Here is a 14,230-nt window from a genome sequence, read left to right on the forward strand (position 1 = left end):
TATTTGCCAAACCCCTCCCCAGGTTTGAAACTCCCTAGTGAGATGATTGTCATCCCAGTCCCCAAAGCTCCCCATCCCCCTTCATGGGAAGGACTCACTCGCAGGACTTTAACCTTCCCAGCTTCCTTTCCTCGGTTCCATAGATACTCAATTGATGTTCACGATCAACACTCCCAAAAGACACCAGCCTCTAGGTCCAGCCTCCCCTCGGGTGTTTGTTCTCAAGAACTGGAGAAGGAAAAAGCCATTAATGAACTGCCTGTCTGTGGGTGGTACAGGCGACCTGCAAGCCTTGAGACAACCTTTCCCCTAAGAATCACAAGTTCAGCCCAGGCTATGTACACCCGGTGTGCACGGCTAACCTTTTGCCCTAGGCCTCACTGCAGTTACCCGGCCCTCAACTTCGCCTTCTTTGGGTGCTGTTTGAACTGCTGGGCACTGAGAGGGTGAGGGGTGAAGGACTGTCTCTGCGCCGTGGCTCGGTCCTGCTCTGCCTGACCAACAGGCGGCGTCAGAGACCCAGGTCTTAACTGGGAAGTGGGGGTGCGGATCTGAGCAAGCTAAACTGAGAAGCTGGGTGCAAGAAGATCGACCCTCACCCCAAACTTACAAACTTGCGGAGAAGGGGAGTAGGAAGCGCTAAGGGATTACGAGGAGCAGAGAGCAGGGGAGGGGCGGGACCGGACGGGGACCCGGAGGAGTACCAGCCTGCAAGCAGGCACGCAGAGGAGCGCGGACTGCGGGCGGCGGCGGATCCCGCGCGAGGGAGGCGGCGGGCGCCGCTGGAGACAGAGCCGGAGGAACGGCGGAGCGCCAGGCAGGCGGGAGGACCGAGCGCTGAGGGCCGAAGACCGCGCGGGCGGTGCGGACAGGTAAGTGGCCTCATCCTCTGCCCCCGGCCTCCACTCCTTTTGAGAACCCAGAGCTGAATGACACTCCAGGAATCCCACCGCTGACCCCGACCTCCTCCCTCCCCTCTTGCTTTAAATGCACACCGGTTCCCAAGTGCCTGCCTCACACCTTGGCAGGTTTTGTCAAAGTCTCCCATCCTGTCCATTCCCTGCACCACCCTACCTCTTCTCTCCTTCTGACCCAGGAGGTTGAGGTAAATTGTTTCTAATTTGTTGGTAAAAGATTAATTGCAGAGGGTGGGTCGATTTGATTAAGGCAATTAATCTTTGGTTACAGCGTTCCTGGTGTCACGGGGGGGGGGGGGTTGAAGGGAGAGAAGCCAAACAAGACTTTTTAGAAAGAAGCCCCCTGCCAGGGGTCGAATCCAGATCACACAACAACAACAACACCCACCCTCTGGTACACCCATCCACCCGGCAACCCGCAGCCTCGGGACTCAAGCTGGCGGTTTCAGCACCATCAAGTTCGGACAGCGACTCCTGCGGATGAGCTTCATAACTTCTGGTCCCTGGAGGTTTCGCAAAGCAGTCAGTGGCCAGAGTGGACCAAGATGAAGAGTCTAACACACACACACACACACACACACACACCTCATCTCCTTTCCAACTACTGAGTTCCCGTTCTCCTGTGCAGTCCCAACCTTCAAAACTACCGTGGGTACAGGAAAGGAACCCCAGCTCCCCTTCATAAACTTCCCAAAGCTGGAGTTTTCTCTCTTCCTGAATAATTAATGCTTGTCATAAATAATTGATGGAGACAGTAGAGAAGGGAAGAGGGAAGCGGTGAGTGAGAGCCAGAGCAGCTAAAGAGAGATCGAAGAGTTTGTTAAAGGACCATTAAAGGAGCCTTGCTGGGAACGGCATTCCTCCGTAGATCACAGGGTGCTGTTTCACCCTGGCACGGGGTAAAAGTCCGAGGCAAGAAGCCTAGCTGAGTGGGGGCGGGGGAGGATGAGCTGACCAAACCTGAAACACTCACTATAGACCTAATAGTACTCTCCCAGTCACTTCCTTTCCCTCACCAGGACTCATCACGGAGCCCTGGGGACCTGAGTCCCCCCTCTTCTCTGTGCTAAAAACTCAAAAGTGTGGAAGTTCTAAGCTACAGAGTAAAGACTCAGGGGTAAACCTGAGATTTGAGCTCTGTCAGTTCTGCTCTGAGCTTTGGGCAGAATAGATCAATCTCAGGTAACTTGTAGGTGCTTCCCCAAAGTTCCTTCTACCTCATTCCAGACTTCCCCTTTTCATCCTTCTCAAGTGATCCAAACCCCTACAGCATCTGCATTCACCACAGCTTGGAGGAGCAGGCCATTTCCAGCTACCCCCATGTTTCGTACTCTACCTCATGAGCGTCTCCACTGCAAGACTCCCTCCAGGTCCAGCTTACTGACTTTTGAAATCTTACATCCAAACTGGCAGGGGCTCTCAATCCTGGAGGAAACCCCAAGAAGAATCTCCTGTATTTAGGCTGAGGGACTTTGGACAGCTAGCCTCACAAGTTTCTAGAGCTAAACTCTCCAGGGTCTCTGGACTATGCAGCCTATGTAGTATTTCCCTGGGATTCTCTGAGGTCACCCCACCAGCAAAAGTATGTGTCTTACTAGTGGAACAAGTGTTTGGAATAAGTTGTTGTAGACTGCACTACCATCACTGGCTGTGAGACTCAGACCTTCCAGGGACTCCAGAAGCCTCCCTCAGAGTTCATCCGTCCCATCACTGATTAAGAGTTTCCGCCATGCCCTTTTCTGTAATGCTTATCTCCTGATCTCTGAGTGAAGATGCCTGAGCCTCAAGGAGTTTAGACTGTATATGAAAACCTACAGTCAGTTATATTTTCCCATCCATACCAACTCTGGCCAACTCTGCAAACACAGAAGAAGGGGAGTTCTGAAGGGGTAAGGGAGATGGAGTTGGGAGCCTTCTGGGGTTGTATGTGCACCAGGAGGGACAAAACCTAGGAGGAATGTGAAACTAAACAGAGGGGAAAGAAGAGATGAGATGGGAGAGGTTAGCCCTGGAGCAATGGCTGGTTTACTTCTCATATAAAATACAACTCTCCCAAATAGGAAGTTACTGTAAACAAGTATCAATAATGAATGGATCTCCTGTAATAAAATACTTAGATAATTAGCACAAGTCAAGTGGTTGCATTATGTTGACCTTTTGGGAATTCTGAGCTGAAGAATTTTGCTCCAGAAATCCTCAGAATGCCACTTATGTTCTCCAGAGAAGGTGAGAATGAAGTATTCTCCTTCTATTCTGTTATGATATGGTTTTCCATTTCTGAACCAGAACATAAGTACTTCTGAAATATAACAGAAAACTCTCTTTGGTGAATTCAGAACAGTCATTAACATTCAGTTTTAAGTGAATGTTAACAGTAAATAAAGAAATCTCTTGATTGTAATAGTAGTAACAAAGCAATAATTACCCAGTAGGTGGTCATCAGTAATGATAAATGTGTCATTATTACTGTGTGAATCTGGGAACTCGCTTTTGGAAACTACTTCAGACTTTTTAGCAGCATGGCTGGTTACAAAGCATTTCTTAGCCTGCAAAAGCCATATAATTTTATACACAATTTAGGTGAAAATAAATTTAAATCTGTATATTACATTTTTAATTTCAAGTTAGTAATTAAAGTTGGTTCATTATATCTCCTCTGAAACCCCCAGTGCTCATCTCCATGGTTTGTTTGTGCAATTTGTTTCTAAGACACCCAAGGTTACACAGTTCTAAAAGATGGAAAATTTAATTATTTGCCTACATTAAGAGTTTGTCAGTGATACCATAATATGTTTTGGAAAAAAAGTTGAGATGCTATTGCCTTTGGTCTGGGGATATTCCTGAAGATATGACATCTAGCAAATATTCAGATAGAGTTGTTGAAAGGACTTTTCATTTTTGTGCATTTCAAGGTATTTCTCTTAAACAACAACAACAACAAAACCTCTTTCAGCCTTTAGTGCTTAAAGGCTTCAAAGTTGGGGTAGCTTATCGTGAGCTTTAGCTGACTTAATGTGTCATGTCACCTTTTGCTAACACAAAGTTAAAGTTTGCGAGCAGAAGAAATGTGTGCTGCTTACTGGACCCCTGTTCCCCCCAGGGAGCACATGGTAGTTTATTAGTGTAGTAGCTAATAGGATCAAGCTTAGGGGCAAAGCAGAATTTTCATGTGGGCGGTATTGGGGGAAAGAACAGGAAAAGAAAAACAAGAAATTCCTTCATTTCTCCCAGAAAATAAAATCTAATGTTCTATCTAGCAGTGTCAGCTAGGGAGATGTTAAATGTGTATCTATATTATTTTCCTTTCTCTAGTGACACACCAACAGACAACCTATACCCCTCCCCCCACCCTCCGCTCCCTTTTCCAAGCTTTAAAAGGTCCTGTTCTACATCCTCTGTGTCAGCCACTTCTTAAACTAGTTCCGTGAAATAAAAGAGCCACTTATAAAATAAAGTAAGCTGGAACCTCATTTCATATAAGTTGTAGTAGTTGAAATCTTCATACAATTAAAGACTCTCGTGGGAATCCACCCAAATACTTGCCTTGGTTTTCTCTTTCACAATCTCTGCTTCTCTGCTTTTGCCTCTCCTCTCCTCTTTCCTCTCTTTCCTCTCTCTCTCTCTCTCTCTCTCTCTCCATCTCTCTCTCTCTCCATCTCTCCCCTTTTCTCCTTTTCCCTTCTTTAGGAATGGCAATCAAAAAAGAGAAAAGAAAAAAAGGCAGGCATCTTGCCTTGTTATCCATTATTGCAGCAGCATCTTTGAGATACATCTTTGCCAATGCAAGCTCTATGTAGATGCTTATCCTTTTGTTGCAGCAGCCTAGGTTATTCAGGAGCAGAGACAAAAGCCTGAAGTGATGTGATCTAAATGAGCTCCGGGGTTTTCCAGCTGGGACCACCTCCATTTCAAAGAACCCCCCTCCCTCCTTCTCAGTGTGCAAAGAAGGGGAGTGGAGGGGGTGGGTCATATGTGTCTGCATGCTCCCAGAGAGGGAGAAAGGGGAGAGGGAAGGGAGGAGAGCCTAGTGCACAGGCGTATTCCCTGTGTCACTCTTCATCTCTGATGCATGTTTGCAGGTGTATTTAGGGAGAGCATACATCTACAAATCCTCAGTGTTTTCGTTGCCTTTGAATCTCACCCTGATCAACTAATATTTGTTAAGTGGACATCGCATACACTAACTTCATGCTCCAACCTGGGTGTATTAGCTCCTATAAATGATGTCTGGCTGTATTCATAGGCATGTGGGAACTGTGAGAAAATAAATGTTCATTCTCTGTTTAAACCCGAAAAAAAAAAAAAAAAGAAGAAGAAAGAAATGGCAGCAGTACGTGTCTTAATGGTTCCTGGTTCCTGCAAACTGATAAAGAGCTTCCTCTGCCATTTACACAAGTTCAAGTTTCCTTGCAATAATGGCTCCTTTTGATAAAGAAAAATTAAGACTTGAACCCTCCCCCAGAGTTTTTATTTCTTATATAGGTATGTACGTGAAACTTAAGAGTGAATCATTAATTCACATGAGGAATTTAAGGGTACGTAGTTTGGAGGTTCATTTTCTCTTCCTTTCCCCAAGAAAGTTTGTGTTCTCACTGCTTGTCATTTGCAGTCCTTTTTAATGGACAATGTTTAGGGAAGGTTTGAAGATTGTCTCTGCCTCCAAAAGGTTGTGATTTCCGTCATGAAATCGGTTGCCTTCTGGTCCTTCCTGGCTTTGCCTTACATGACTCTGAATGAGTCAGTGGAATCCAGGAGTTTGAGCTGGGCTTGTTGGCCAAGCTGTGGAAAAGACAGCCATTGAGAATTGAGAGTAGTCAGCAATTTGTATCATTATGGCCATCATCCTTGGAAATTTTTATTATTAATTTCTTTAAAGTGGGATGAACAAACACTTGCTGGGATTTTGGCTACCTGTGTATATAAAACAGACACTAAAATGTGGCATGATGTCACATGAGAATTGAAAGTTCAAGACCCCATCTATAAATATATATATGTGTGTGTGTGTGTGTGTGTGTGTGTGTGTGTGTGTGTGTGTATACTGGGGCTGGAAAGATAGCTTGATAATACTCAGAGAACACATCTGCTTGTAGATGACTGGAGTTCAACTCCCAGTACCCACATGGGTCAGTTCACCAAGCCTGTTAACACTCCCACTGTGTTCTCTTCAGCCATCTATGCTCATGGGCACATGTGGGGAGGGCACACACATATACACAGTTAAAAAATAAAATAAATCTTTTTTTAAAATACTTTATCAGTTAAGGGCAAAATATAATTTTAGAGAGAAAATCTGATATTCCTATGAGTGAGTTGGTTTCACCTCTGCCCACTAAGTTAAAGCATAATCGATGCCATTTATTATGAGCCATTTGTGCTATCTAGAACACATTCTAACAGACTGAATCCTGGTTCTCATTCTCCAAGGGAGGCCAGTTCAGAGTACCATGGATTAAATGTGTAAAGCACACCATATGTGTATACACATATATACATATATAGCATGTATATACATATAATTTAATTCTCACTTCCATCCAGTGCACTACCTAGCAACCTCCCCATTTTGCAAGTGAGGCTTGTGAAATGTAGGTGTCTGAGCAGGTTCCTATCGCTGGGAAGTGGTCACAGAGAAATTTGTACCAGCTTCATGTGAGTCCACTTTATTTGGTGATCTCACCTGTCCACCAGGCTTCAAGTTTCCTTATGAATCTCCTTTTGCACTTCTGGGAGTGACCAGAAAATCATGCCTTTCTCTTGTCTGATACAGAAATACCATGCCAGGGGCATCTAAGTCAAGGGCAGGAGCAGAGATATTCCTGCATAGAAACAAAAGGGGAACAGGAATTAGAAGGAGGGATAGTGGGGTACCATGCAAGTACCATGGGTTCTTCAGCACCAAATGAGAGAAAGGGAGGTTAGGACAGATAAGTGGTGTCTCTGGTTGTAATCGAATTATTATATTAAGGTTTTTATCTCCTAAACGGGCAGTTATGACAAGTTAGAGCTGTGATTTCTGCAGCACCTCTTGCCTGCCTCTTAAATATAATGGGCCCTGCCCAAAGCTGAATCTAACGCTCCCATGGCGACCGGCTGGGAGCGTTCCTCCAGGATCGGTTATGCCCCGGAGCATCGCATTGCGTCAGCACCGCGGACGCGCGGACAGCTCCCTTCTCTGCTGCCAGGGCGTCCTTCTCAGTTGCTGTGGGCTCCTCCGAGCCAAACCCCCTTCCAAAGTGAAAAACTCTGGACTCGGCCCTGGCTTGGTTTGGGTTCCCTTCAAACAGTTAATAATATTCTTAGCTATAAGACTCCATCAGCGATAGAGTGCTGGCCGCGTACTCTTGCATAGAGGCCTCTCCCCTCCAGCTCCGAGGGGGCTAGCTCGGTTTGTGGTTTTCCTTTGGGTCCGGGCGTCTGAGCTCCTTTACCTGTCCTTAGCCTGGGTGAACCGCAGCCGCCCGGAATGGAGATGAGAGTGGAAATGCTCTCCTTTGTGCGGTGATAGATCATGCAAACGGGTGACACCAGTTTAACCAATAAAACTATTTGAATCAATTAGCAGGCTGAGGAGAGTCCCGACGTGTAAAATGCATGTCCGCTCGAATAGGAAAGCATTGATTAACTCGCCCCAAACAGCCTCCTCCTGCCTGGGCCGACTCCTCCCAGGGCCTGTCAGGGCCACAGATGCCAGGGCAAGGACTGGCATAGCCTCAAGGAGCAGCAGTATGGAACTTGTTCAAAGCAAACAAAGGGTTTGAAGCAGCGAGTAGTACAGTTGCTCACAGAACACAAATGGACTGCCATGCACGCAGCTCAGACAAGATTCTCTGAGAACAGAATCCACTTGGGTGGGTGAGTGGGGGGTGCGCAAAACTATTTTGTATCTACAACTGGCCTGTCTCCCCACCCCACACCCACCACAAGCAGGCCATCCAGACTCGCTGGGGAAATGAAATACTGGCTCTTCATATAATCATTTGAATAACAATATTTAGTCTTACACTACACATTTCTCTTTCCAGTGAAACTTGAAAAAAAAATTATAGTGTCAGCCTTATAATTCCGTCAAGCTCCAAAGCACTGTGACAGATGAGAAGTCAGTGGCTGCTGGTGCCACCAGAGTGTGGAGTTGCTGAATGGACAGAAGGATAGAAAGCAAAGACCCAGTCAGAGGAATTCTTTTCAAAGAAAGATATTTGAAGATACCTTTTTAAGAGTAGGACTCAGTGTCTTTCGTAATAAGTGGGCAGCATGGTAAAAGTATAAACCTGGGGCACTTCCTCCCCGCAGCACTGCCCCAGGATTTCCTGTGGTACCTCACAGAGAGATAATCAACTTCTGTCACCCTACGCCTGCCCAGTGTATGACTTTCTGTGGGGCTGGGGCCTTTCCTTCCAGCATCCTGGGCTCTGGGGACAGACAGAGCAAGTCTAAACCTATTTTGTGAGAGCCCTTGACTCCAAAAAGAAGGCAGGCAAGAAGGAAGATGCCGGCTGGGCCCCGGAACATTGGAAACAGGCTTAGGGGCAGACAGTTGGGCAAGAAGACTACCCATGCATGTCTTCCTAGCTTTCCCCCTTGCAAAGGGTGTCTAGATGCACAGACAGGCAGTCCTGAGCTGTTTTCAGCCCCTCAAGACAGGGTCTAGTCTTTGCTTTCAGATAAGTGAAAAATTATTTCACTGTCACTTGAAACTTCTGCCTCCAGTAAATGTCACCCTTTTCATGACCCCGAGACTATTTCCAGGATGTTAGTTATCTAAAGCCCACAAAGTCCTGAGCAAAGGCCCTGACTTTCCTGGCTCTCCTTGGCTCTGTTAACCTATGAAGAGCTGTTAAGGTTTCACATTTTTATACTTGTCTTTGTTGTAATGGGATCTGGCTGGGCTTTGGGCTTAATGGAGGCAGTTCCATCATTCCCACAGCATAACTGCCTATTCCTTAGCCTGTCTCACCTGGTAGTAACTGGGCTTCATCTGGAATAGTACTGGAAGAACATAATTCTCAAGTACACTCCTTAGAATATCCTCTACGCAAATGGCTTCTTACTTTCTGATAAACTGGCCAGTGTCTGCTTTGTTTCTTAAGAGCCAGCCAATTAGGAGATAACATTGCATACTTCATTAATATCCCAAAGTGTGCCTCAGTTTGGGGAACTATGAAGAAAGAGCTTTCTCATCCTAGTTGGCTCCTTTGGCGGGGGGGGGGGGGGGGTCTGCATGCTCTTACAGGATTCTGTAGAAATTTATTTCTCCAGGGGAATTGGCAATTTGTCCATGGGCCTCCTTAATAGAGCATCCTACTTCCTCCTTGTGCGGACATGGCCTGCATAGATCTTTTAAAAATGAGTTAGAGGGGTATCCTAGCCATCACTTGTGGATGAATGCACACTGGTACCCACCGGTGTCTTCACCCATTTGTCCCCACTGTCGACCAGCTGGACAAGGTTCAGTGAGTGGCTACTTTGCCCTGGAAAGTAAGAGCGAATGAATCTGCGGTCAGTAATCTCTTCCTGCTTCTTTCCCAGCTTCTGCTTTGGGAACCCAACGGAGAAACTTCTCTCCTTTCTCTCCTTCTGCAGTGTTTCAAAAGAGTGCTGAAATTAATCTGCTTATCTTCGGAGACACCGAGGCTGCTCGTGTGCTTTCTGCTCTGGAGGAACTGTTTTCAGGAAGAAGGGTGACTTCGAGAAATAAAACGGGGCTAATACAGGCAGGCAGACACTTAGTTCGCCGGTGTTCTGGAATCCCCCTAGGATTCTCGCCAATGATTCAGCGTTGGACTCCTAAACTAGAGATCAGGGGATCCAGCCTTATTGCTGCGTTTTGTTCCCAGGTTGAGGAGCTGCCCAGTTGCAGTTGGCTAGGTGGTGGCGTTCGTTCGTTCGTGCCTGCTGGAAAAGGATCTCTATGTAGCTCCTTCTCGCTTTCGCTCTCCCCCTCCCTCCCTGTAACATGCCAGCCCTTTAATGTGGAGTGTCAGGGAGACGGTGACGTCACCCTGCCCGCTGGGTGGCGTCCCCTCCATCGGACACGAGTTCAGAGACAGAGAAAGGCGCTGTCAGACTACGCTCCACTTGGGGCTCGCTTGCCGCGGGTTTCCGCGCACCCACACTTTCTGTGGTGGTGGGGACACCCTGCCCCAATCCAGGCCCCCATTCTGCCCACCACCCCCCCGCCGGGATTTGAGCGCCATTAGCTCGCGCCAGTACCGGGATCTTCGCTCAGCTCGCCTGAGTCCCGCCCGCTGGATTCGAGGACCCGCTTGGATGCTTCGCCTCCGAGCGCCCTCGGAAGATGGGCCGGCAGCTACAAGCCTAAAGACGTCAAGGGCTTACCAGGTACTGCCCAAACCCGCCGGTTCTGAATCCGCACCTTAGCTGATGGTTAGAGAAACCCAGCCGAGGAATTTCTGGGATAGGTGGAGGGGCGGCGGGCCTTGGAATGATGGTTTCAGAGTCAGGAGAAGGAGGGTCATTTGCCTCATGAGGCAGATGGAGAAGTTTGTCAGGTTCCTTTTTCAGTTCAACTAACTTCTAATTGTCTCTTCTTTCACCCCTCAAAATACACCCCAACCGAAATCTTATTTCTGTCTTGCTGAAGGAGTTTCTGGAATGGTTTGGGGTAAACGCGGGGACACTCAAGAGCAGTTATTTCTGCCGGGTCTTCCGCTGTGAAGACTGCGGTTCCTAACGCGGAACCAACTCAGCATCTGCGGCGCATGTTTCTAAGAAGTGAGAGTTCGAATTTTCCCAGGGTCTCGCTGAGATAGTTCGGTCTTCTCTAAGAGAAAAATGAGCCCGGAAGGGTCATCAGCGAAGCTAGAGCTGGTTGTCTAAAGCTCAGGTACCACCGCGTCTTGAGGGCCATTTAATGCCCTAACCCCCGAAAATATGGCCTCTGATCCGTGTGACTGACACGGCACGCCTAGCTCCTTCGATGGAGTCCAGGTTTGTTCGGCCTTCTTGGAGGTCGCAAAGCTGAAGATCCCCCACGGCAGCAGGTCAGAGGTCATCCAGATGTCATGGGGATCCAAAGAAGGAACATTCAGTTCAAGGGATTAGTTAATGTAGTCTCTGTGGTCAATGTAACAAAATCCAGTTTGTGGGCCGGGCGATGGCCACTGGTGACTTTCCAGGGCAAAGGATAGCTTTGGCCTACGCATGGTGCAAGTAGCTAAGGGAAGTAGCTAAGTAGCTTTCCTGGGAAATGGGCCATTTAACTTGTTTGACTTAGCGTTATTGTCGCACAGGTTTCTTTCCTCTGCCTTTTCTATATGTTCAACTTAGTGAATATTTATTATTCCGCATTGGGGTATCCAATTGGCACCAGGTGAAATTGGGAATTTTATTTCAGTCGGAACCCATACGTCCAATTTCGGTGCACCTACTATTAATCTGGAAATTATGGTTACTGCTGGGCTCACTCTCAATATATATAACAATACCGACATAGTTAAGGGTGGAAATGTCATGAAAGCTGGCTTGTGTGAAACTGGATATATTTAACTTCTGCCAGGTGTGACTCCCAAGAAGTGTTTCTTTGCGCGCTTTTGGGTTTAATATATTCGCCTGTACTGACACACATAACGTACCTAGTATCAAAGTAACAAGAAAGTACTTTTTACAAATGCTTTCTAACTTCTTCTTGATCCCTTATCTAGAACTAGAAGTCCTTAGCTCATGAAATGAGTCTTTGAAATTTTGAAAATGACGCACTTTATGGGGTAATCACGCATATAGATTTTTCTCACCCTAACCCTCAATTTTTCTAATTACAGTAAATAAAATAATACCTAAAAGCAAGGACAGGAAAGAAGAGATTTCGTTTTGCTTTAACGAGAAATGCTTTGACCAGTAGTGAATCTTCTCCACTAAGGAAACCACAGGCACCACAAAATTCTCTTTTCAAAATATTTGGGTTAATTTTTTTTAACCAAAATCGATTTTTTTTCAAGCACACCTGAATTCATTCTCCTCTCTCTCTCTCTCTCTCTCTCTCTCTAGGTTTTAATGGCCAAATTCAAGTTCTTCATGACTTGTGTAATCATTAATGACAACAGTCATTGCTTTCCTATTGAGCACATATCCTGTTCTAACAATCATTTTATTCCATAAATCCGGGATGCCTTGAGCTTCTCAGGAATTTGCTGAAACAGATAAATAGACAAGCAGATAAGTAGACAGAATTTGCTTGGGGCGAGTAGGACACAACAAGACAAATTGTTAACTCCAAGTCGCTGAACTTTCTCTCAAGGGCGATCTTGAAGGGAATTTTAAAAGATGACCTTTGCACATCTGAAACTTGCTCAGTTGCTCAGTAATAATCAGGTATCGAGCAAGGCAAGCAAGCTATTGTCATTTCCAATTAGTTCTCATCCCACCCCTCTGTCTTAAAACAGGAAAGGTTCAAGTCAACTTTCTCCTTTCCTTTCCAGTCTCCAAGGCAAACCCGGAGCTCTAAGCCCGCTGTTCTTCCGTGGAGGAGATGGCTTCCAGCCCACTGCCAGGGCCCAATGATATCCTACTTGCATCGCCATCGAGCGCCTTCCAGCCCGACGCATTGAGCCAACCGCGGCCGGGTCACGCCAACCTTAAACCCAACCAGGTGGGCCAGGTGATCCTCTATGGCATTCCCATCGTGTCCTTGGTGATCGACGGGCAGGAGCGCCTGTGCCTGGCGCAGATCTCCAACACTCTTCTCAAGAACTTCAGCTATAACGAGATCCACAACCGCCGAGTGGCTCTGGGCATCACGTGCGTGCAGTGCACACCTGTCCAACTGGAGATCCTGCGGCGGGCCGGGGCCATGCCCATCTCTTCGCGGCGTTGTGGCATGATCACCAAGCGTGAGGCCGAGCGCCTTTGTAAGTCATTCCTGGGCGAAAATCGGCCACCCAAGCTGCCGGACAACTTCGCCTTCGACGTGTCGCACGAGTGTGCCTGGGGCTGCCGCGGCAGCTTCATCCCGGCGCGCTACAACAGCTCTCGCGCCAAGTGCATCAAGTGTAGCTACTGCAACATGTACTTCTCCCCCAACAAGTTCATTTTCCACTCCCACCGCACCCCAGACGCCAAGTACACACAGCCAGACGCGGCTAACTTCAATTCCTGGCGCCGCCATCTCAAGCTCACAGACAAGAGCCCTCAGGACGAGCTAGTCTTCGCCTGGGAGGACGTCAAGGCCATGTTCAACGGTGGCAGCCGCAAGCGCGCGCTACCTCAACCCAGCGCGCACCCGGCCTGTCACCCACTCAGTTCCGTCAAGGCTGCTGCGGTGGCGGCCGCAGCCGCAGTGGCCGGGGGCGGAGGCCTGCTGGGCCCGCACCTGCTGGGGGCTCCACCCCCGCCACCGCCGCCACCACCCTTGGCTGAGCTGGCGGGCGCACCTCACGCCCATCACAAGCGGCCGCGCTTCGACGACGATGACGATTCCCTCCAGGAAGCTGCCGTGGTGGCTGCAGCCAGCCTCTCGGCAGCCGCAGCCAGCCTCTCGGTGGCCGCAGCCACAGGCGGCGCCGGGCCAGGCGCAGGTGGCCCCGGGGGTGGCTGCGTGGCCGGCGTGGGCGTGGGTGCCAGTGCGGGGGCTGGTGCAGCAGCTGGCACCAAAGGTCCACGCAGCTACCCAGTCATCCCAGTGCCCAGCAAGGGTTCGTTCGGGGGCGTGCTACAGAAGTTCCCGGGCTGCGGGGGCCTCTTCCCGCATCCTTACACCTTCCCGGCAGCGGCCGCAGCCTTCGGCTTGTGCCACAAGAAGGAGGACGCGGGGACAGCGGCCGAGGCCCTGGGGGGAGCGGGCGCGGGGAGCGCAGGTGCGGCGCCCAAGGCAGGGCTGTCGGGTCTCTTCTGGCCCGCGGGTCGCAAGGACGCCTTCTACCCTCCCTTCTGCATGTTCTGGCCACCGCGGACCCCCGGCGGGCTGCCCGTGCCCACCTACCTACAGCCCCCGCCGCAGCCCCCGTCTGCGCTCGGCTGCGCGCTGGGTGATAGCCCGGCCCTGCTGCGTCAGGCCTTCCTGGACCTGGCCGAGCCGGGCGGTGCAGGTGGCAGCGCCGAGGCAGCGCCCCCTCCGGGCCAACCTCCCCCCGTGGTGGCCAATGGCCCTGGCTCCGGTCCTCCAGCTACTGGGGGCACTGGAGCACGCGACACGCTCTTCGAGTCGCCCCCGGGCGGCAGCGGCGGGGACTGCAGCGCCGGGTCCACGCCACCCGCAGAGCAAGGAGTGACGTCCGGGACCGGGTCTGCGTCCTCCGGAGCAGGCTCTGTGGGCACCCGAGTGCCGGCTCCCCATCACCCGCACCTCCTGGAAGGGC

At 49.3% G+C, this 14,230-nt stretch overlaps 1 protein-coding gene across 2 annotated transcripts in view; it reads left to right on the top strand.

Moving 5' to 3' along the window:
* Window positions 1-553: 553 nt before the first annotated feature.
* Window positions 554-14,230, top strand: part of Skor2 (SKI family transcriptional corepressor 2) — a 54,332-nt gene continuing 40,655 nt past the window's right edge. The window contains exons 1-2 of one of the 2 annotated variants that reach the window (XM_006526436.3): window positions 554-872; window positions 12,356-14,230. The exon at window positions 12,356-14,230 is cut by the window's right edge and continues 773 nt beyond it. In XM_006526436.3, coding sequence (XP_006526499.1) covers window positions 12,406-14,230 — 1,825 coding nt within the window. In that variant the 5' untranslated portion in view covers window positions 554-872; window positions 12,356-12,405. Of the gene's footprint in view, window positions 873-10,225; window positions 10,260-12,355 lie in introns of those variants that run through there. The other variant, NM_001109743.1, reaches the window with a different exon arrangement.

Source organism: Mus musculus, chromosome 18, assembly GCF_000001635.26.
Source record: "Mus musculus strain C57BL/6J chromosome 18, GRCm38.p6 C57BL/6J".
NCBI classification, from domain to species: Eukaryota; Metazoa; Chordata; class Mammalia; order Rodentia; family Muridae; genus Mus; species Mus musculus.